Here is a 22,510-nt window from a genome sequence, read left to right as displayed (position 1 = left end):
TGTTGTGTAAAACAGTGGACAGCTTTAACCTATACTGTGTTGCTTCATAGGCCCACTAGAGTGAAGGTTTTAATGAGTATTAAAGAATAAAAAGGTATTTGAGGTATACCATTTGCTACAGTTTAATTTATGAGAACAAAACTGCAGAAGGGTCACCTTGCAGACCGGCTTTACTGAATCAGCTAAATAAAGGACAAATTAACACCTGGTGTCCTGGTGAAGACTCTGTGGCTTTGTTGAAGCTATGTTGATTTGTGAGAGCTGAGATTTGGGTATGGATCCACACCTTAATTTGGGATTTTAGTGGGTTTTATTTTCTTTTTTCCTCCAGAGAGGCCTACACCTATTTGCTGTAGACCCTTTTCAAATGACCAGGAAGATGCTACAAGTTGTTGGTGGGAAAGATGACATGAGTTGTTGAGTTCAGAAATGCTGGTGCTATAAACAAACTCTTCTGTCTCCCTCGCTTCCTTGTGACCGCTTATTTACTGCCCTATTTTCTCAGCACGTTCATTCTTCCCATGTCGTCCTTCTTGTGGAAGCTGATGAAATGGTGCATTGGCTGCTCACCCCCCCTCGTGTTATCTTTGAAGTCATTGACCTGAGGTGCAACTACACTTTGGGTTAAGTCACTTGCTACAAGTAACCCTGGAGTTGGAAATTTCTGAACTTTATTGGAGGAATGCTAGCCCAGAATAGCTTACGGATCCAATGCCAGGGATGAACTGGGAGGGTGATGAAAGCGATAAGTTGTGTAAACTGTCTTGGGTCATGTAAGTGGGCAGATATGACTTGTTCCGTATGGTGAATGATTTAGCTAAGTAAGGAGCTTATTTCCACCCTCTCTCTGTGCTCACAGCTGTATTAAGAGATGTTTCTTTGGTTAGAAGAGGAAGGAATCTGCAAACTGAATTTATTCCGTTCTTCCAGGAAGCAGAGTGACTTTCTGTAGGTCACAGGAAGCAGGTTTGTAACCAAAGTCGGGTGACCTGACATGCACAAACATGAAGTACCAGTGTCCCAGTCTGCGTTTATCCTGGACTTTGTTAAGGCTTTTATCTTACCTCTCTTGTCTCTCTTATCTTACCATCTTGTGAGAGACACCTCTGTCCTTGTTGGTGTCATACTCCATCTTAGTTGATCCTGTATTGTTAACAGAACTTGAGGCTTCTTAACTTGCAGCCATCTCCTCTCCTCCCACAATCTTCTGGTGTCACTTTTAAGAGCAACGCAGCACAGTAATGGAAAGGCTAGCTCAAAGGGGAACAGTTTGCTGTGTTGTGTTTTTTTGTTGTTGTTTGTTTGTTTATTATTATTTTTATTTAGTTATTTTTAGCATTTCTTGAATACCCTGTATTTGCCTGTTGTCTTCTGGAAGCTTGTTCCACAGTCAGACTCTGTAGCCAAGAACTCCTCCTCTTTCCCTCATGATCTCTCATGCTTTGGGATCTGTTTTGGGCAGGACAGCAGATGTGATAGTTCTTCAGTCTGTGTCAAACTAAAATTAGAACTCCTCGCTAGCATTTCACAGCTTCATTAATTTGGAAAAATCTGTATATGCTCTAATGTGGACAAATCATTTAAACAATTAATTTAAATTGTTAGGTCTGCTTTACATATAATTTATATACAATTCGTCCTGGTTGCAATTTTCATGGCATGAAAATTCAGTGAGATCAGGCTCGTGCTGGTGATCTAACCAAGTGCTGCCTGCAAAAAGCTTCCAGCCTGGTCAGGCCTAGCCAGCCAGTGCAGAAGTTCGTCTCAGGTGAGTGATTCTGCACTGCTCGGGCTTCCTTCCAGTGTTCCTTGGGCCAACCTGCTTTGGTTGCCTGGGAAAATGAGAACCCTGGGACTTGCTTGAGTTAATGGATTGTATACATAGAGCCAGCAAAGGTGGCACTTGACAAAGGGCACAGTCACTCTGGTGCGTTCACCGCCCCAGGAGTTCAAGCTCAACTACTCCATCTTTATTTAGAAAAGGCTAGGGCAGTCAGCACTAACAGTTCGTGTACACAAGAGCTTGCTCTTGGGACAAGGGAGGAGCTGATCCTCTGCAGGCAGCCAGAATGGCCGCTGTCCTCCTCATGGCAGATGCGTGAGCACTACCTGTGTTTCTGCATCGTGTGCTTTGCTCTCCTCTGGTCCTTCGCCAGCAGCGCACTCTCCTTTGGCTCCAGGACTGACAAGGGTTTTGCAGACACACTGACATCTACCTCGGTAGTGTTGCAATCTTGCTCTGATAAACAAGCAAAAAAAATAAATAAATAAATAAGCAACTTGCCTAAGGTCACTTGTTGGCTCAGGGCATTACCGAAAATAGAACTGGCCGCTCCTGCCCCATCAGTTAACCTTTGGGCTATGCCACTGAATCTTTTTTTGGGTCTCTGAGAACAATCTGCCCCGTGTCGGCACAGAAGGTGCTACCTAATGAGTGGGGCATGACTGGGGCGGGAGGGTTAGCGGTCCTCTAAGCTCACCGATTCCCCCCAGCTCCCTGGATGCCGTCCGTGTCCTCGCTCTGCAGTGTAAATCCCCGCGTGGATCGAAATGTGGCCACACGAGGGCTTGGCCAGGCCACGCGTGGAGCGGATGAGGTTGCTGGGGCAGGGAGGGGAACGGCCCCTGGGCCTTGCGATGTGGGGCTCCAGGGCTGGCTTGGCAGCGCCGGCACCAGCACCGCTCCCCTCAGCACCGGTTGCGGCCCCAGCTGCGTCCCCGCTCTGCTGGCAGGAGCCCAGCCGCATCCTCCCCACCCTGTAGCAGCGGGAATGGCCCTGCAGGGAAGGAAAGGCAGGAAAAAAAACACAGTTTGGAGGAATTTGGGGCTCTGCAGGCCAGCAGCAGCGATTAACGCGGGGGGTGCAGCCCGGCCGCCTAACGCCACAATGAAGAGCCGGGCGTCAGCATCTGCCAAACGACTCGGCCGCCGCTTTTTTTGTGGCAAGAAAAAAAAAAAAAAAGAAACAAAGCTGGGCCCGGGAGGGAGCCCCCGCTTCGCCCCGCTCTCCTCTTCCAGCTCCGGGGGGCACGGAGCCCTCAGCCCCCCCCCGTTTTCCCCCTGCTCCCCTCCCGCCCCCCGGTTCGCGGCTCTGAGCCCCGGAGGCTCGATGACCGCAGGTGACCCCGGAAGGAGGGGGCGTGGCCTCGCCGCTCTTGGCCACGCCCCTTCCAGTCCCGCGCGCCCTTAAGGGGCCCCGCGTGGCGGCGCGCGGCAGCCGCTGCGGGGGGCGTCTCGTGCGCGCGCGCTCCCGCTCCTGAGGTAACGGCGCGTGCGCGGGGCGGGCCGGGCCGGGGGAGCGCGCACGGTGTGCGTGAGGGGAGCGGGGGCTGGGAGAGGGGCGGGCGGCTGCCAGGAGCGGGTTCTTGAGGGGGCTCCGGGGGCCCCCGCTGTGGAGACGTCCAGAGCCCGCCTGGGTGCCCCCGCTGGCCGGGGGGGGGGGCTGACTCGGTCTCCAGAGGTTCCTCCAGCCCCAGCCGTGCCCTGGTGCCGTGCCCGAAATGCCCGGGGATGCCTCGGTAGCAGCGGTGCCGCCACGTCCGGGTCTGGCTGGCCCTGAACAGCAGTGAAATAAAACCCTGGGTGTGGTGGGGGCTGGCAGGGGCGCACCTGCCGCGTCTCAAAACGCGTTTCTGTGCTTCTTGTGTGCGCGTGAGGGAATTTCCCTTCACAGCCCGCTGCGTGCAGATCACGCAGGAAAACGAATAGCAGTTTAGGAAAAGAGGAACTCAGAAACCGGCCCGCTGGTGAGTCACAGTGGGGAATTCACCGAAAATATCCCAGCGTTCTGGAGGAGCGAGCTGCGTAAAAGAGCAACCGGTTGCGTGCTGGCTGACGTGGCGGAGGGACCGCGTGCCCTGGGCTCTACCCTGCGCTGAGCCCTCCGGCCCTGCGGTGCTGGCACATGCCGGCCCTCTTCTGGGGGCAGGAAAGCCGTGGGTCTGGCTGCCAGAAGGATTTTTCCATAACTAAACCTATTTACTAAAGGTCTTGCCATGGGCAGCTTCATTAACCTGAAATTCAGCTCTCTGAAAGCACTGCAGCAGAGTCATCGAGAGTCTGCATCATGTGCTCACCCTGCAGGGGCTGGGGTTTATTTCCCCTGTGTTCTTCCTGCAGCACTTCACCACCACGCTGGCCTGTGGTCAGCGGGGCTGTCCCGGAGAAAACTTCTGGTGCTTAGAAGCTTATAACGCTGCCTCTTCAAAAACAAAATTTATCTAGGAGAGGAAAAGCGGGTTGCTCAGCGGCTGTTTCCTCACTTAATAAATCTTCAGGGAAAATAAAAAGTTCAAGTTTCAATTTGGGTGGAAAGCTGGAGAGGGAGGGAGATAACGCGGCGGTCTCCTCGAGCTGGTTTGCGCAACAAAAACTGGACAGGATCAGAGGTGCTGCCTGTATGAGCACAAGGAAAATAAAACAGTAACCGGGAGCAAAGGGGGCCTGTGCTAGCAAATGTTAGGATGACTGATGAACACACGCAGCAATCTTAACTTGAACTGCTGGTTTTGAGGCTCTGTGTGTGTTTTGAGTGAAGGCACGTTCAGACTCAGTTATGAACAAAATGTTCACTTCTGTAGCTTTGGCTGTCACAAGTGTGCCTGCAGTCCAGCTCTGCAGTGCTTTCTGTGGATAGTTCATATCCCTCCAGCCCTTGTAGGAAACAGCTCACCCTCCAAGCAGAAGGTGGTTTGCAGTCAGGTGGCTTAAGCTTTCACACAGCTGTAATTACAAGGGCGGTGACTTTCACCAGGCTTTTGTTTGGGTGTGTGTTCCTCATGTTCCTACCAACTGTGGCATGTTAAGTGTGTTATTTCCCTTAGAAACAGCGTGTGGCAAGAGAGGATCGTTCCTGATCCTGCTCACCCGCCCATCGAGCTACCATGAGAGTCAAGTCAGGCTCTGGTGAGCGCCTGTGCGTCTTCCCTGTCTTCCAGCGGCTTGTGTAGTGCAGCTGGGGAGGTGACAAAGCATCGCGAGAGGAAGGGCTGTTGCTACATTGCTTAGCAGAGCTGATCAGAGTATATGCAGTGGCAATTGGTTTGTTTCTAACCGAAATTTGTTACAGAAAATGAACTACTGTTGTGGGATCCCTGTGGCCTGTGTTCACAAAGAGAACTTGCACGGCTAGGTTGCACTTCAGCTTTCTGCTTGTGTGCTTATGTTTCATGGCACAAATGTCCTTGGGACAGGTGTCCAAAAATTCCGCTACTGCTTGTGCGTGCTGGTGCAACTCTTCTCTCGGTGTCGGGGGCCACGTGGCACTGACATGTGGATTCTCCTTGAAAAACCCAGTCTGCTGTGCATGGCGGAGGCAGTGATAACCCTGGTGCATCTCCCAGGACCTGCAGGCTGTGCAGCCTCATGTCTGTGCTCTGCGTGCCATATCCAGCCTGCTTGCGGATCCAGCAGGGACACACTGTCCTCGGGGTCACCCGCGGGATGTGCACTGCAGCGGGGTCAGGCCCCGTGGCTGCTGCTTCCAGTAAGTTCTTTCTCCTCTCAGGAGTCCCCAAGAGATGGAGGGGTGGTGGTGCTGCCGCCGGCTGGCTCCACGCCGTCTGCAGACTGACATGCTCTTCTAGATGTGGGTTTGAGCTCCTCCAGGCTGGGGAGGGGACGAAACCCACTCTTCCACGGGCTGGGTGACTGCTGCTAGCAGTAAGCTACGCCATACAGATAATGCAGATAATGCACCTTTTCTCGCAGCTGTCTTATCAAAAGAACGAAATAAACCGCTCTGGTGCTGTAGTCTAGAATGGGGGCATTGGGCAACGTCTGCCACGAACCTCAGAGCTTTAGAGATGGGTTGTGGAGATGTGCCTCTCTCAGCTGCGTGTGAATTGAACTATTTTTGCATTCTGAATTGTAGCCTGTAGCAAGCAGAGCACAAATCGAGCACCATCGCGTCCTTGCGTAGATGAGGAATCGGGAGGAGGGGATGTGATTTTTTGGGATAGAAGGAGGCTTGTGTGCTGGGAATTGTGGCTGGCCGTGCCTTCGCCCACCGCTGTTGGGGGCAGGATGCTGCACAGGCACATCCTCCTCCAGCCCCAGCTTAGCTAATGTCAGATTCATTAGATAAAGGGCCCTTTCCTTTTGTTAATATCTGTCATCAGTCAGCCAAATGTGCTCCTCACATTGCCTGCTTTAAATTGCTCTGTCTAATGTCGGTATGAAATACTGTGCTAAAACCTTCTTTTTAAAAAGATGAAGGATAGTAAGATTCATCTCCAGTCAGTTAGAAATTCATTGAAGCAATTAAAGCTCCGCCTGCCAAGTGACGAGCATCAAAGGCTGTTGAATATAAACCTTACATAAAATCAACGTTGCTTTCAGGATTAGAAGACGCTTCGTTTGGGTGACGAAACCCTGCAGCGACAAAGTGCAGAAACCCCGGCTGAAAGCCGCGTAGGAGCCGCTGAGAGCGCAGCGGCTGCCGAGTGCTGATTTTTACCAGAACAGTTTTTTAGGTCCCCATGGAGCGGGCGTGCAGCGGGGGCTGTACCCCAACAGCTGCCCTGGGTGCGCTGTGGGGAGCCAAAGGAACCCCATCGCTCCTGCGCCCTGAGAGCTGAGCGCGGCGGGCAGGCGCAGGGCCAGAGCTTCCTCATTAGGCGGCAGTGTGGGGTGACGGGCCGCTTCCAATTGCGAGGCAGAGAGCACATGACATAAGATGCTCCAGATCTGCCTCGTGGGCGCTAGTTTAAAAATAAAGGATATTACACGTCGCTGCTCATCCGGAGAGGCTGCGGGAGGAGAGGCTGCACAAAGGCGAGGCGATGCGTTGTAAGACTGCAGCGGAGCCCTGCGGTGGGTGGTTTGGGGGAGGTCTGAAAGCTAAGCTTTAACGTTCGGGGCAAAAGAGTGCAAATATAAACGTTAATCTCGTGGTGCTTTCTCAAAACTGTAATGGTCAAGCTCATTTTCAGGTGTGAGAATGGGTGCATAATCTTAATTCTGATCAGGCTTTTCAAACAAGCCGAGCTTAATGTGAAGGGCACTTCATCCACTTACAGAATTTACTGTATTTCATACAAATACAGCAGTCTTGAGTCATATCTGCTTCGGAATTGTCTTTGTCAGATAGCTGCATCAATGAAAGCTGATTTCACTGTAGTATTTGATTCTATTTTAATTTTAAACTGTTTTTACAGGGACAATGCTGTGTGAATCAGATGCACGTATGGCACTTACAGAACCTGTCCCCACAGCTTATCTTAATTTGGATGCTCAAGGAAACTGCAAGGTGTCATTGGATGATGCACTGGTCAACTCTTCAGCTAGGTTTGTATAATTTAAGATTTTATTTTCTTCTGTGGTGACCTGTATACATAGGGTATAGCTCATATTCTTGCTTGTTTACTTAGATTAATTGGGACATTAAGATTTTTAGAAGAAATTTCAAACTTTTTTTTTTTAACTAATTCCAAAATCCAAAAGCTGAATCTATAATCTCACTGATCAAATATCTGAAATACCTAGCAAGTACTACATGCGTTGGGAAGCATCACTGTACTGTAAACAAGAGGTGTGCCTCATTAGGGGACAGCTTGTGTGCAGTACCTGTGCTGATTTTTATCAACCTAGGCAACCTGATTGGCTGTAAATCTAAATAACCTCATAATAAAGAGTAGGTTGGTGGCTAAGGGTCTAAATCCCACCATAGTGTGATGGGATATAGCTGACAGACTTCCAAGACTCTCTTTACCTAATTTTTGGGGGCTATGTTGGAATCATATGTATTAAGAGGAAGAAAAAAAAGATGACTTTCGGTTCACTGTAACGGAAATAGCTGCAGGGGTTTTTGCTCGTATTACTGAGTCACTTCCACGCTTTGTCCACAAAAGCAGGTGGAGAAATGATGCAGAACTGATGCAACTGAGGGTTAATTTGTGTTGGAAAATGTTCTCAGTAACAGTGAGCAAATACATAGTAGAGAAGATCTTGTAATCCTTTTTGGAGAAAAGAAGAAAGCTGAGTTACATACCTCTGGTTTGTAGTTTGCAGATTAGATAGAAGTGATTCTGCTTTTGGACAGCACACAGGAGTAGCAAAGTCAAAGCTCCATGCCTTAAATCCTATCCTATGTGCAAAGCCATGAGTTCATTACCCCCTAAGAAGTTCAGAGGAAATGTAAAACGGCAGGAAGCAACTTACCTCTTAGAATGAAATTCACAAGGTGCTCTGTGGCTGATTCGTCTTCCCTTTGATCCAGTAGAACGGGAAGAAATTATGAGGCTTGGGTGGCACCCTGCCAGCAATAGGCTGAAGGGTTCATGTGGGACCAGGCGTGTCCTGCTTAGTGACAGCAGAGTTGGCAGGCCATCTTTCTGCCAGGGAGCTGCACCGTTAGACAGGACTCGGCCACCCGTCCATGATGTCTGTGATGTCACGGGCACGCGGCCCCTTCTAGAAGACCACCGAGGAATCAGACTTTGGAAGAAACTTCACACCAGAAGTTCCAGTGAAGGAAGAGTGAATACCTGGTGCTGACATGAAGAAACAAACGCTTCCATGACGGCCTCTGGCAGAGGACCCGTCTCAGGGCTGTTTGGCAAGGCAAGATGGAGCTTTGGTTTCTCTGGAGTATGATCTTGGGTAGCGTAATGCTTGGGCCTTGGTGCTATGGTGATGGTACAAATGCGGTTTGCCCAGGGTGGAGGAACAAATGTCGTCTGCTTGTAGCATGGAGGTGTGATATGTCCTTCGATGGGCAGAGCACGGAGACTCGAATAGCAAATCTCACAGGGTCTGGCTTCCAACTCATGGCCTGAAGTGGGACGTGTGACTTAATTATTCCATATCCTCGTCACTTACAGCTTCGAGAAAGTCTGTTTTGGAAAAGTACAGAGGAAGAACACTGTTCTACAAATGCAGGCAGGAGGTGCTTTAATGGCTCTTGCAAGACTGAAAGTAAAAAGGGCAACCACAGGTACCACAGTGCAAACTCCTTGCGAGGAGCACAGCTGAAGTAGATAGAGGGGATGTGTCTGAGAGTGCCTGTTCAATTTCTGCACAAACAGCTGGCGCGAGCCTGATATACTAACTTTATTAGGAATACCTAAGAACAGGATTTCCTGTTAAATCAATTTCCTGCTCTTAGCTGGCCTTGCTTTCTGCAGGAAATCTCTATGGGTTTTTCTCCAGGGTCACCGGGGTGATGGCTGTGCTGCACAGGAGCACAGCCTTGGGGCGCTGCCGCCTTCCTTAGGCTCACACAGCGCAGATCAGAGAAAAGCACCAGATCTGCGTGCCCCTTTCTGTCCCCACCTCTCTCACTGCTGTAGTCTGTTTCCGGCGCGCAGAGCAGACCTGTGGTATTAAATTATCACTGCATTGTGGATGTCGTGTTCATGGGTTCTTCTGCAGCTAGTCTTACAGTTAGAGCGACGTACACATGTTCAAAAGCAGTGCAGGCAAAGACCACGCACTTGCCGAGGCGGGCATGTTTCATTGGTGCCTGAGCTAGTAAAATTAATAAAGCCAGCTACAGAACGTCAGAAACCGCTCATCTTTGCTTGACATGCAAGGCTTAATGTAATTAAGTGATGGGATGGGTATGGCTAAGGCATTCTTCATCCAGTGTGCTAAAGTCTATCCAGTGCTAATTACTTTTGCCTTGCAGAGCTGTTGAGGTCTACAACACTGAGACAGTTGAAGATACTAAGACAGAGGGATCTCAGATGAACAAGCTTGGTTTCAAATGTAAGTAGAAAGAATGTTTAGTTACTGTTATGTGCATAAAATTATTATTTAAATGAGAGAGTAATTTACAAAGCCTTAACATTGGAAGAGGGAATTCAAATGATGGCGTAGTCTGTCCAGAGAAGCCTCTAGAACACAGACTTTAAAGCACTGGTGTGCTCCAAGGTGTAGTTAGCATCTCCAAGTAGTTAGTATCACTAAAGCATATCTACCAGGTAGTCATGTACTATTTATTTTAATAATAAATAAATAAGTGACAGGAAGATTTAGGTTAGAAGGGGAAGTAAATGGAAAACATTAAACAAAATTTTGAATGTGCTTTAGAGGCTTCATCTCTGAGTCTTGTTCTAAAATAGTGGAGGAAAAGGGGGGGGGGGAGCTGTTAGCATTTGCTTTTACTTCGATACTTGTATTTATATTTCTGTTATGGCAGAAAGCAATTTCTAAATATGAGATGTTGAATATTTTTCTTTCAAACCAGCCTCTTCACCTCCTCCCTCCAGCGTGTGGACAACACAACGAGATGGAGAAGTCAGACTGAGGATGGATGAGCAGGGCATAGGCAGTGAGGCACCAAAGACTGTTCATGATCTATTCCAGGAAGCTACTAATAAATATGGTGACTATTATGCTCTTGCATCCAAGAAAGGTGGCCAGTGGATAAAGCTTACTTACAAGATGTACTATGATGAGTGCTGTAAAGCAGCCAAAAGCTTTCTGAAGGTGAGCTTTTGTTGAATTCTACTCCATGTTCATGGTCAGCAGTTTAACTGCTGAAATGGCTGGAATCAGCTGTATCTTACACTTAGAAATTCTCTGAATGTTGATGAGTCTTAAAGTGACAGGGAAAGTGGCTGACCCACCAGAAGGCTGCGCTGCCATCCAGTGGGACCTCGACAGGTTGTAGAATTGGGCGGGGAGGAACTTAATGAAGTATAACGAGGGCAAGTGTAGAGTCCTGCGTCTGGGTAAGAACAACCCCAGACACCAGGATAAGTTGGGCACTGCCCTGCTGGAGAGCAGTGAAGGGGAGAGGGACCTGGGGGTCCTGGTGGACAGCCAGATGACCATGAGCCAGCACTGTGCCCTTGTGGCCAAGAAGGCCGATGGCATCCTGGGGTGTATCAGAAGGGGGGTGGTTAGTAGGTCGAGAGAGGTTCTCCTCCCCCTCTACTCTGCCCTGGTGAGACCACATCTAGAATATTGTGTCCAGTTCTGGGCCCCTCAGTTCCAGAAGGACAGGGAACTGCTTGAGAGAGTCCAACACAGAGCCACGAGGATGATGAAGGGAGTGGAGCATCTTCCTTATGGAGAAAGGCTGAGGGAGCTGGGGCTCTTTAGCTTGGAGGAGACTGAGGGGTGACCTTATTAATGTTTATAAATACATAAAGGGTGATTGTCAGGAGGATGAAGCCAGGCTCTTCTCAGTGACATCCAATGATAGAACAAGGGGCAATGGGTGCAAGCTGAAACATAGGAGGTTCTGCTTAAATACGAGGCAAAATTTCTTCATGGTGAGGGTGACGGAGCACTGGAACAGGCTGCCCAGGGGGGTTGTGGAGTCTCCTTCTCTGGAGACTTTCAAAACCCACCTGGATGCGTTCCTGTGTGACCTGATCCAGGTGTTCCTGCTCCGGCAAGGGGATTGGACTAGATGATTTTTCAAGGTCCCTTCCAATCCCTAGTATTCTGTGAATCTGTGAATTACTTGAACATGCCATGAACATCTTGGTAATTACTACAGTGTTTTTGTTTGAATTTCATATAAATCGCTTCCACATTCAAGTAAACAAAAAATATTTAGGAAAACCTTTAAGGAGGGGTATTTGAGACATGGCAAACCTGGACAAAGCCCCTCATAAGGCTTGTAAATTTTCATCTTTCCAGGAAAAAACTCAAAGGAATGCTTATGAATTCAACTTAAATGACCGAACCGGCTGAGCCATGTACTTGTACAGTTGGGTGTTAAGACAGATTGAGAGAGAGAAAACAACATTTTGTGTTCTTCCTGTTATCATTAGAAAGTCTTATTTCCTAAAGTTAAGGCCACTCTTTTGTTTGTTTTTCCCTTCCACTCATACTGTGGGATCTTCCGGTATACATACTTCCACTGTCTCTGGTGCAAAACCGGAGAACAGCTGAAGCAGATTGAAAGGCTTGGACTTCAGCAGCTGGATTTTCATAGCCTCTGTTAACTCTAAGTTAACTCTAAGCATTCTTCAAAGGACAAACAAGATTGCTGTAATCTCATCTCTTGTTTACAGCTGGGACTAGAGCGTTTCCATGGAGTGTGCCTCTTGGGATTTAATTCTCCAGAGTGGTTTATTGCTGACATTGGAGCTATCCTTGCAGGGTAAGAAAGAGTGTTGTCTCTTGACATGCATTTTGCTTTAGCCTTCAGATAGTAGTTTCATTATTCATGTGAGAAGGTGTTTTTGGTTTAAAACAAAACAAGTGCTGCTTATATTTGAATTTAATGAGGATAGCTAGAACCTAAACTCTCTTTACTTCATTATGAATTAATAAGACAAAAAAAAAAACATATTTTAGCTAGAAAAAACACATTCTCTCTTAAAATGAACAGTAGGTTAAACCAAAAACATGCTTATTTACATTTTGGTTAAAATATGGTGTTGGAAAAGGTCAGAGTATCAAAATCCAGTGCTGTGATAGCTGTCTTCCATCTGACACACTTTGACCCATTACACTGTTCTGACATTACCTATGACCAGAAATGAGCCTTTGCTCTTGGAACTAAACTTTCCACTTATCGTTGTTGCTTTATGGGATGTTCTGCCTATGGTTCTTCCTCTGTTAAAGTTTGAAATGGTATGATTTTTTTTTTCCTGCCAGCAGCTTTGCTTATCCTCTAATTCTGTGTTTTTCTTTTCTGTTTTTTTTCTTCTTTTCTTTTGTAGTGGTCTTGCCGTTGGTATCTACACTACAAACTCTCCTGAGGCCTGTCATTATGTAGCAGAGAACAGCAGTGCTAACATTGTGGTTGTGGAAAACCATAAACAGCTGCAGAAAATCTTAGAAGTAAATACACTTGTTAAATGACTGGAAGCTTTGTGTCCTGTTGACAGATACGGGAGGGTAAAGCTACCTGAGGGAAATGCTGGATCTGAAAGCAGAGGTGAACCAATCGAGCCTGCTTGGTGTGTTCGCTGTTCAAACCCAATGAGTGATCACTTGTGCTAAATCTCATTAAAGTTAAAGGGTGGTTCCGCAGAGTAGCAAAGCCTTGAGCTTAAAGTACGACAAGCCAAAATGAAAAAATAATAATCCCCTAGGTCGGCTGGCAACATCCCAGTCCAAACGATTACTGTCTCTACTGAGGCTTCCCTCTTCTCTTTCAATAAGACAGATGAGATTCTCTTAGCTTTACTTCAAATGGCAAGTAGCAGCTACATGTTAAGTGGTGGGTAACTTAGGCTTAAAAAGAACAAGCGGGATTTGCTCCTTCTCATGGATCTCTCTTCTTAACACAGGTTCAGCATAAACTACCTCATTTGAAAGCTATTGTCCAATATGGGGAAGAGCTAAAAGAGAAGAGACCAAATCTGTATTCTGTAAGTAATGGGCATCTTACTGGCTTGTAAATAATGGCTGTGTTTAGCTGATGGCTTCAAGCAACCATCACCTTCTACAGGACTGTCATAAATAATGCAAGTTTATGTTGATTACAGTGAGGGAACACTTGCCTAGCTGAAGTGGTAGATGTACACTGTTGTTCAAACCTTGATAAATCCATTTTGTAAGGGAAGGGTGCTAGCATGCTGACCTCTGCTAGGCAGCTTCAGGTCCCATAGTTACTCCTGCTTGGCACTCCCAGTGAATGTCAGGGTTGCCTACAGAGCTGGGAAGCTTCTGCAAGGTAGATCTGTCTCCCTTTCTGTTTCTTGCCATGCCTCTTGTGACAGACAGAAAATACGGTGGGTCTGGCAGATTCTGTTGCAGGTTTGGACTTCGAAAACAGTTCCCTTCTCTTCATGTATAGCAAAGGGTTTAATTTCATTTGTCAGCAATGGCGTGTAAAGTGATCAAGTTCTTCTCTTTTGTACACAGTGGCGAGAGTTCATGGACCTTGGCAAAGATGTTCCAGACGCTCAGCTCCATGAAATCATTGACTCACAGAAGCCTAATCAGTGCTGTACGCTAATATATACCTCAGGGACAACTGGACAGCCAAAGGGAGTAATGCTCAGTCATGACAACGTAAGTATCTCTTTGTGTAGATGCCCATTCGAAGAACTGTGACCTTAGGTAGGTGCTGAGGGACTGCAGAGATCAGCCGAAGAACGTGTCTGATCTGAAGATCACAGGAAGCTGTAGGCTCTTTTCGTGAGCTGCACATTCTGTGTTGTACCTGCTCAGAAGGGCTGCCACTTAATACAGAGTTGTGTTCTTGTTAACAGTTGACATGGACATCATTAGCAGCAGGACGTTCCATAACGCTGGCAGAAGCTACAGAAAAGCAAGAACTGGTGGTCAGCTATCTGCCTCTCAGTCATGTTGCTGCACAGATGACGGATATTTGGTTATCAATTACGTTTGGAGCACAAGTTTTCTTTGCTCAGCCAGATGCACTAAAGGTAAAAACATAAGACAAAAAAACTTATGCTTGTCCACCTGCTTGTGGTTAGGTGTGTGCACTTTAAAACAAACCTTGCTGACTTAACACAGCCTTCAGAATCATGAGATAACTTAGTTTATTTGTCCAGTGGCAGACTGCACCTATTTAAGGGTCTATTGGTTTGAAGAATGTGGCCAGTCTGACCTTTGCCTTTTGACTCTGTGTTACAAGCTAGGATGATGAGCTGACCAAGCACTTCGCAACTAGGAGCTTCTTGGTGACTCACCTGACACCGGTTCTCTGCCCTGATAGCTTGGTTGAGCAACAGCTTTGTATTTGCTCTGTCCATATTGCAAAATGCCACCACCATTAAGTCTGTGTCCTGGAAAGAGAACGACTCTTGTCCTGATGCTGTGTCAGCACGGGCACTGAGAGTATCGACCCTTGCTGTCTTGTCAAAACCACTGTGGAATGTGAATGCTTCTGGGGCTCTTTTTACTTGTGGAACATGGCAGGAAGAAAGCTGGTATTGCCCAGTGCTGCTTTGTTCCCACTCGGCAGCAGCAACACTTCAGTTGAAAATGAGCAATTCCTCAAAATTAAGAGTAGTTGTAGGTCTTGGCTAGTGACCAGTGCTGATCTTGTATCTGTACAAAATCTCTTTTGAAAGCCTTATAAAATTCTGTTCCACTCAGGGCACCTTGGTAGACACCCTGCGGGAGGTGAGGCCAACTGCGTTTTTGGGAGTTCCTCGTGTCTGGGAAAAAATGGAAGAAAGAATGAAATCTGTTGGTGCAAAATCATCAATGCTCAAAAGAAAAGTGGCATCATGGGCCAAGGAAGTCGGGTTACAGACAAACCTGAAGTGGATGAACGGGTAATTAAAAGCTACACTTAAGGGGTGTTATGAATGTTAGAGCTTTAGCATTGGATCAGTAATTATATCCCACATAAAAGTCCTGACTCGTGGACATTAAAAGCCAAAAGTAGTGCTGGGGCCAGAGGGTGGGCAGCAAGGGCTAGAGGCAGGAGTGATTTGTATTTATCTATTTCACTGAATAAGCCAAAACAGGAGATGGATGAAAGAGGATGGGAAGGAGTTTTACTTTCTGACTGAGGTCCTGTAACAATGTTTCTTCCACAGGTATTCTGAAGTCCCAGTGAACTTCCGCTTAGCCAGGCACCTGGTGTACAAGAAGGTTCGAAAGGCCATTGGGCTGGATCGCTGCACAAAGTGCTACTCCGGAGCCGCTCCAATAACCAGAGAGACGCTGGAATTCTTTTTAAGTCTGAACATTCCTGTGTATGAACTGTACGGCATGAGCGAGAGCTCTGGGCCTCACACAGTCTCTCTACCTCACGCGTTCAAGTTTACCAGGTAAATAACTTTCTGTGAGTGGAGCACAGCTGACTGGGAGGAACAGAGTTGCTTTCAGGTTTCTGGTGCACCTGGCTCGCTTGGCTCACCTGATGCAGCTCAGCCCCAGTCTTGCAGCCAGTAAGCAGTCGCTAGGGAACCAGTTCCTCTGGCCCACATATTGCAGACGATGAGATCTGCCAAAGGCACCGGCAGTGTTACTTAAATTTAAATTGGCCTGGATTCTGTAGGAACAGAGGAGGAAACAAGGGATTTGTGGGAAGAAAGAATCAGTAACTAACGTAGGTTAGAGTTTACCTTACTGCATTTATTCATTTGACGTTAAGACTACTCTGTTGCTTTGAACAGCCTGTTCAGTCCCCATGTGTTTAGTCTGCAAGGTGAATACTACCATCAGTAAAAGTTAGCTACCAAGAACATAAATCTTCTAACTCAAAGCTCAGGTGCTTGCGAGCAATAGATGGAAAGCATGGGTGTGAACACTGATCTCTCTGCAGTAACAACTTCCTGTAGTTTCTTACATGTAAGCAGATGTCTTAAGTTTTAAAGTTCCCTGCTGAAGCAGTTGTAATAAAAGTCTGCCTGGCTTGGTTCAGACACTTCAAATTGAGTGAGTACTTCTGCAATCTCACTCTTAAATTCAGTAGCTGAGCAGCAAAAATAATTAAAAAAATGTCTTGGGTTTGTATTGTCTTTGTTTAAGCTGTGGAAAGGAAATGACAGGCTGCCGGACACTGATCCATAAGCCAGATGAAGATGGCAATGGGGAGATCTGCTTCTCAGGAAGGCACATCTTCATGGGCTACTTGAACATGGAAGAGAAAACCAAAGAGGCAATTGATGAAGATGGCTGGCTGCATTCAGGTGACCTTGGCAAGTGTGATAAAGATGGATTCCTTTACATCACTGGCAGAATTAAAGGTAATGCAGCCTATCGCTTGTTTGTTTTGAGGTTGCACAGAACTATGATACGATACGTCAGACCTTCGTAGTTGTGTGGTTGTGGCTTGCACAGAAGAAGATACTACTTTTAGATACTACTTCTTCTGAAGTTTTTCATATGAATATGGCTGCAATGTGTGCTGCCACTGAGAATGTGACAAGGCATGTAATGGGAGGAGAAGGCTGACCACTGAAACCAGTGTGTGTTTGCAGAGTGAGGAAGAAATCCTCTGATTTCAGAGGCAGTAGTTAGTGCTTCGTTGACTTGTTATGCAGTGCTGGACCTGCCTGGGTCCAGCTGTGTGTACTGCCAGCTCCCTCTGGTTTCAGCTAGCTTTGCTAGTTAACCTGTAAGGGAAAACAATAGCTTAATGCTATTGTGAAAATGGCTTGCAGCAACACAGCTCTTGGGACACCGCTCTGACCAACACCAAACAAATCTAATTTCATGCAAGACTCCAATCATTAAAAAGAGATAAATGGTCATGCAAAGGGGCTGCTTTAAGAAATCTGTAAGAGACAGACAAGAAAGGGAGGCTCATCTCTGCTCCATAACATGCTGTGTGTAGCTTTAAAAACTCTGCTTTGCCTCAGCAAATTTTTAACTCAGATTTCTGAACAACTTGGTTAACAACTTGAATTCCCTGGAGCTTAAGGTGGCTGTGGTATGGTAGTGAGGTGCTCGTACTCCAAACCCTGTGTTCTCCAGCTGCAAACATCTGTGGAGCATTAAGGCAACTTTTGCTGTGTGCTTGCACACCTTAGTTTCATCTCTCCTCACCTGGCTGGAGTCTTTCTGGTTTGCTTTTTTCACTGGATATTGGGATACAGACTCATTATTTGATCTGTGTAGCCACAAAGGTACTATAAAATCATTTCAGATTGTGAAGGAAGGAAGGGGGGAGCTGTAAGCATTAATCAAGATTTGACTCTTTTCCAGAGCTCATCATCACAGCAGGAGGTGAGAATATTCCTCCCGTTCCAATTGAGGATGCTGTAAAAGAGGCCGTTCCCATCATTAGCAATGCAATGTTGGTTGGAGACAAAGCAAAATTCCTTGCTATGCTTCTAACACTAAAGGTGGGTTTGATTCTGCCTATTTAGTGGACAAAAGGGTGGGCATCTACCAGGGATGGGGCTGAAAAGACATAGAGACTATTTTGCGTGCATCTAATACCATGAGGAAGATGATTGTTAGGTGTTCTACGGTGACTGCTGGAGCCTAGAGGCATCTTGCAGCATGACTTGTAGCTGAGCTGCAAACACCACTTGTAACTGTACAAAAAATGAGCACTTGCCATCTGATCAGACAGTAAGGTTCTGCTGTTTGCAGCAACTGCTTATCTCTGTACAATATCGGACAGAAAGCAGAAAGAAATGGTACTAAAAGACACAGAAGTCAGACTGAAAAAAGAAACCTGCGTTTCTTACCCATATTTCAGTATCTCCCAGAGATGTCTGGACAGTAATGAGATGTCCATGACTTCTTTTTAAGATGCTGGCTTTAAACTCCACAGTGACACGTGGTGGCCTTTACTGACTCTTCTGCCTAGGACCAGAGAGCCCCTGCAGGCTAGTGGCTTCTCAGGCCAGTGGTAATTGCTCATTAGCGAGACTCTTGACAGCCACCCTCCTTGCCATTGTGCAAGAGATGCTGTGCCAGGCTCTGGAGCTGGTGCTGCTGCACTTGCCTGAGTCAGGTGCTGCCTCTGTTGTCTTCCAGCAGCCAGCGGTGCTGCTGTGGAGTGTAGGGAAGTAAAGCTCTGGCCTCAGAGGCAGGATCCTGCCATATCCTCCCCTAATTTGGGAGAGCACAGGAAGAATTTGGATGAGTTCTGTACCCTGCTTGCACCTTGGTATTGATTTGGCTATTGAGTGTGGAGATCTGGAGGTGTTTCATCTGCACTTTGCCTTAAGTTTTCATTTGAAGCAGTGGTTTGCATAAAGCATATAAGAAGTGGTTGATCTAATTGGACAACTGGTACTGGGTGTGGGTGGGGAAGGTGACACGGCAGTTTCCTATGGCCATAAGGCTTATTACTGCGAAGGGAATCAAGTGTTTAGCAATATAAAGTGACTTGTCTTGCAGTGCAACATAGATATAGAAAGTGGGGAGCCAGGAGATGACCTCACTCCAGAAGCAATTGAATTCTGCCAAAAACTGGGCAGCAAGGCTACAAAAGTCTCTGAAATCATAAGCAGCAAAGACAAGGCTATCTATGCAGCTATCCAGAAGGGAATTTCAGCAGTCAACGAGAGAGCTGTCTCAAATGCTCAGAAAGTCCAGAAGTGGGTTATTCTGGAGAAGGACTTCTCTCTCTTTGGTGGAGAGCTCGGTGAGTAGTGCACGGGGCACTGGGGCTTACCCTGTGAACCCCCAGCCCTTGCTTGCTGTGGCTGGAGCATGTCGCAGTGCCAGGGAAGGTGGGATGGGTTATTCGGGACTTCCTGACCCTGCCTGGTGGTACTGAGCTCAGCAGCCCTTACTCTTGGGATTGTGCTGCTGGTTGCAGGGTGGTTGTGCTGTTTCTGTTCATGGGGGAAGGGAAGTGTTGTTAATCACAAAGAGCAATTTAGAAGTCAATGTCTGTTCACATGCTCTGAAGCCTCCTCCAGGCTTGCTTCAATCTAATATTGATTTATGCCTCAAAATGACGCCTGCTGTAGCGCTGCCACCATTACAGCCCCATGTTGTGGTTTTTCCACAGGCCCAACAATGAAACTGAAGAGACCAGTGGTGGCACAGAAGTATAAAGACCAAATCAATCAGTTTTATATGGATACGCCGACCACAACAGAGAACCCTCTTAGGCGGTAACATGGCAGCTTTGTGACGTGGTAGAAACTTTCCCTGTTGTGTGAGTGTGCTGTCAGCCTGGGCTTCCTGTGAAGCAGTCAGTGGGTTCTGTTGAAATAAATGAGGCTTGGCTATCATGCAGACTCCCTGAATTGCTTAGCTGTATGTTTTTTGGCCTTCTTACTGCAGTAAGTATGATTGTGCCCGGTTTCCTATGTGTATATTCAAATGCCTGAGATATTCCTGAATATCTCTGCTTCTCATTTGTCTTTTCCTTTTTTAGAAGGGCCGTGCATTTACCTTATAAGTTCATAGTGTGTTGTCTTAACCAAAGTTTTCTTTTCCTGAGCTGAATGTAAAACAATCAGGAACTGCATTTTTCCTGCTACAGGGGGAAGGCAGATTCTTTTTATAGTGGTATACTTCTTTTTTCCCTTGATGCATGTTTAATTGCATGCTGGTGACATCTGAATTATTTTAAATCTCTTTACCGACAAACTGTCTTCTGTCAAACAAGGCAAATGCTGTATGACTACACACCCTAAGTCTGTATGTGGAACCTGGGGTTTACTGGGTTTGTCTGTGCAATATTTTGAATGTTTCAGCGTCTTGAGTTATTATGAAGCCATAAATTATAGTGCTAGAGTAGCATACATGGACTGTGTTCTGAAAGCATTCCACAAAGGGATTATTTGAAAAGCTGTGTATGTGTGTGTAACCTATCTGTATGCTTACAATCATAGAAATGTTGTTTAGAGCATCCTGGAACAGGTGGAACTCCAGAGCTGTGGGGCTGGGTTGCAGAAGCAGGACGTGTGCACGTGTGGAGTGGAGCCTGCAGAGGGCGCTGAATTGCCAGAGGGCTGATCAGTCCTCCAGACGAATCTCCCATTCCAGCCGCTGTAAAGGCCCACCACAGCGAGGTCATTAGAGGCCTCCATCAAAGCTGTGCAGAAGTACACGTTAACAATAGCTCTGCAAAGCTTATTGCTGTCTGCCCACTGTCTGGAGGGACTTTAATCACCTTAGCAAATGGAGGATAGCTTGTAAAATCGCTTATTTCAAACTAGAAATCATTACAAGTGGAACAGTTGCACTCTGGTTCTGGATATTGTTTCCCTGGACAAAGGAGGAGCAGCCAGAGATGTCAGGTGCTTTGACTGGAAGTGGCATGCAGGGGAGAAGCAACTACACTATTAAATAATGCAAATAGCTTAAAGGAGCTGCAAGGCCCTGGCTCTGTACCTGCAGCACTGGTATCAAAACCTTGCTGTGGGGGGCAGTAACAGACCGCAGGGCAGGGTGGTTTTTACGGTTTGATCTGGACTCACTCCCCCAGCAAGCAGCTCAGTGAAATACCACTTGCGCACTTGCCTGCAGCATTTGCATGGAGGTATGGGCAATGCACAATTGGCCCTACAGTCCCTCTTGTGCAGCTGTATTCTCAGCTATGTGAGTCTGCAACGTCTTGACTTTCAGAGAAATGCCTAATAAATAAACTCTGCAGTTTGTGTCTCAGTGCTTCAGTGCTTTTTGCAAAACAATGCTCAGTGCTCAAGTTGTTGAGATCAAGGTCTATGGTGTCAGGGTGGGGAGCAGCAAAAGGCAACTCTCCCTTACCACAGCTGGCTTTGTAAGAACCTTTCTCTGTAAGTACTGAGCTCAAAGACACTGCCCTCAGCAGGCGAGAGAGGAGAGCAACAGAGTCTGCAGAATGGGAATTTGTCAGAGCCTGCAGCAGAGGAAGGCCCGAGAGGAGCTCTGCCTTGCTGAGCTGTTTGTGAGAGACTGCAGGCACCACAGCGCTCTGGCTGCCACCAGGTGGGGGATGACATCAAGCCGTACAGCTGCCCCCTGCACCCAGGAGGGGCATGGCCCTGCTGCTGTTCCTGCTGCCCTGCAGCAGCTCCTCCGCACTGCACAGCCCTGGTTTGTGCCCAGCAGGGCCCCACATCTGCACTGCCGCCTTCAGCCCCCAGAAAGAACTGCTTCTGTTTTGACAGAAAACATTTAGGTAACGAGGTGCTGGGGGGAAGCTTTCTGTCCACAGAGAAGCAAAACAATGAACAAAACAACAAAAAAATTGAAGTTTTACTTTTCCATCTTACTTTATTTCACTTTTTCTAGAAAATTCCTCCATAGTTCCACAAGTTTAACAAAAAGGTTTAAAATTCAGGACAAACAATCCTGTAATGTATTACAAACATGATTTTTTTTTTTTAAATCTTGAAGTTAGTCTTGGGCCAGCTGAATTTCTTACAGCCAGGTGAAGAATTCGTTTCCCAACACAACTTTTAAAATCCTCAAGTGACAAGGTATTTAATACCTTGATTCTAGGCAGAAATACAATTAAAAATTATCTAGAAGTTGAAGTACTTACATTTTCTTTAGGAGTGCAAACTCATCTCTTCAGTTTTTGATGGCTATTTCATGCCCCCATGAAAGCAACACCAATTGTTTTTCATCTTTTTCGAAGTAATACTCACACCACGTGTACAGTGGCTGTCTCTAGCATCAGCGTGCGGCAGGCAGCTGGGCTAGTGCAGAGACGCTCCAAGTACACTGACCGCGCTCTAGTGCATTCGAGAATGTGACAGCTGAGGCTTGCAGAACCAGAGTGACTTGGGTCCCTGCTCGAAGGGAATGGGATGGGGCAAGCTCCAGAGGGGACGTTTAAACCTCTCACCATCAAATACTCTCAAGATCTGACAAAAACTTGTTTCTGGATTGTTGCATCAATTTCTTTGCTAGTTCTGATGCTTCCACCACACACAGCAGTATAAGAACCGGTGGCAAAAATCATTGCACTTCCATGTATTCAGCCTGACCACAGCATAGCCAGTCTCATCACCAACGTATCCAATATTCCTTAGGTGGCGTTCTGGGAGCCAGCCAGCCTTACTATCCTTTTTTTTCTTTTTTTATCTTAATAGTAAATGTCAGTAATCAAAGCCTCAAGGCTTAATACATACCAGACCAAGACAACAGGAAAGCACTCCTGACCCCTCTTTTGCCCTTTAAATACAAAGGCCAAGGACAAAGGAAAAGCTGTGTCCTGATCTTACCTCCAACACGATTCAATTCAAAGCAACTCTGAACAACTCTGAA

General features: G+C 46.9%; 1 protein-coding gene and 1 long non-coding RNA gene across 5 annotated transcripts; one reads left to right on the top strand and one right to left on the bottom strand.

The window, feature by feature from the left end:
• Window positions 1-1,952: 1,952 nt before the first annotated feature.
• Window positions 1,953-2,942, bottom strand: LOC118260547 (uncharacterized). The gene is made up of 2 exons (XR_004782240.1): window positions 2,481-2,942; window positions 1,953-2,239 (listed from the first exon to the last, which is right to left on the bottom strand). It is a non-coding gene; the product is annotated as an uncharacterized LOC118260547 (long non-coding RNA).
• Window positions 2,943-3,158: 216 nt separating this feature from the next.
• ACSBG2 (acyl-CoA synthetase bubblegum family member 2) lies at window positions 3,159-20,920 on the top strand. Of its 4 annotated transcripts, none has more exons than XM_035570877.2 (15): window positions 3,159-3,262; window positions 7,159-7,288; window positions 9,630-9,709; window positions 10,191-10,432; window positions 11,974-12,062; window positions 12,628-12,748; window positions 13,201-13,281; window positions 13,778-13,927; window positions 14,128-14,304; window positions 14,981-15,162; window positions 15,430-15,663; window positions 16,367-16,584; window positions 17,546-17,685; window positions 18,695-18,941; window positions 19,314-20,920. In XM_035570877.2, exons 2-15 carry the CDS (start codon window positions 7,164-7,166, stop codon window positions 19,421-19,423), a joined length of 2,196 nt encoding a protein of 731 aa, XP_035426770.1. In that variant the 5' UTR covers window positions 3,159-3,262; window positions 7,159-7,163; the 3' UTR covers window positions 19,424-20,920. The 4 variants fall into 4 exon arrangements, with proteins under 4 accessions (XP_035426770.1, XP_035426768.1, XP_035426767.1 ...); XM_035570875.1 differs by lacking the exon at window positions 3,159-3,262 and adding an exon at window positions 6,339-6,790; XM_035570874.1 differs by lacking the exon at window positions 3,159-3,262 and adding an exon at window positions 6,339-6,814.
• The last annotated feature ends 1,590 nt before the right edge of the window (window positions 20,921-22,510 follow it).

Source organism: Cygnus atratus, chromosome 26 (genome assembly GCF_013377495.2).
Source record: "Cygnus atratus isolate AKBS03 ecotype Queensland, Australia chromosome 26, CAtr_DNAZoo_HiC_assembly, whole genome shotgun sequence".
NCBI lineage: Eukaryota > Metazoa > Chordata > Aves > Anseriformes > Anatidae > Cygnus > Cygnus atratus.
This window is presented reverse-complemented; position numbering and strand designations above follow the sequence as displayed.

Coding starts and splice junctions, on each gene's coding strand:
- ACSBG2 (XM_035570874.1), top strand. CDS start 6,784: ATGCGTTGTAAGACTGCAGCGGAGCCCTGCG. Junction 15,163..15,429: donor AACCTGAAGTGGATGAACGG/GTAATTAAAAGC, acceptor TTTCTTCCACAG/GTATTCTGAAGTCCCAGTGA. Junction 15,664..16,366: donor CACGCGTTCAAGTTTACCAG/GTAAATAACTTT, acceptor TCTTTGTTTAAG/CTGTGGAAAGGAAATGACAG.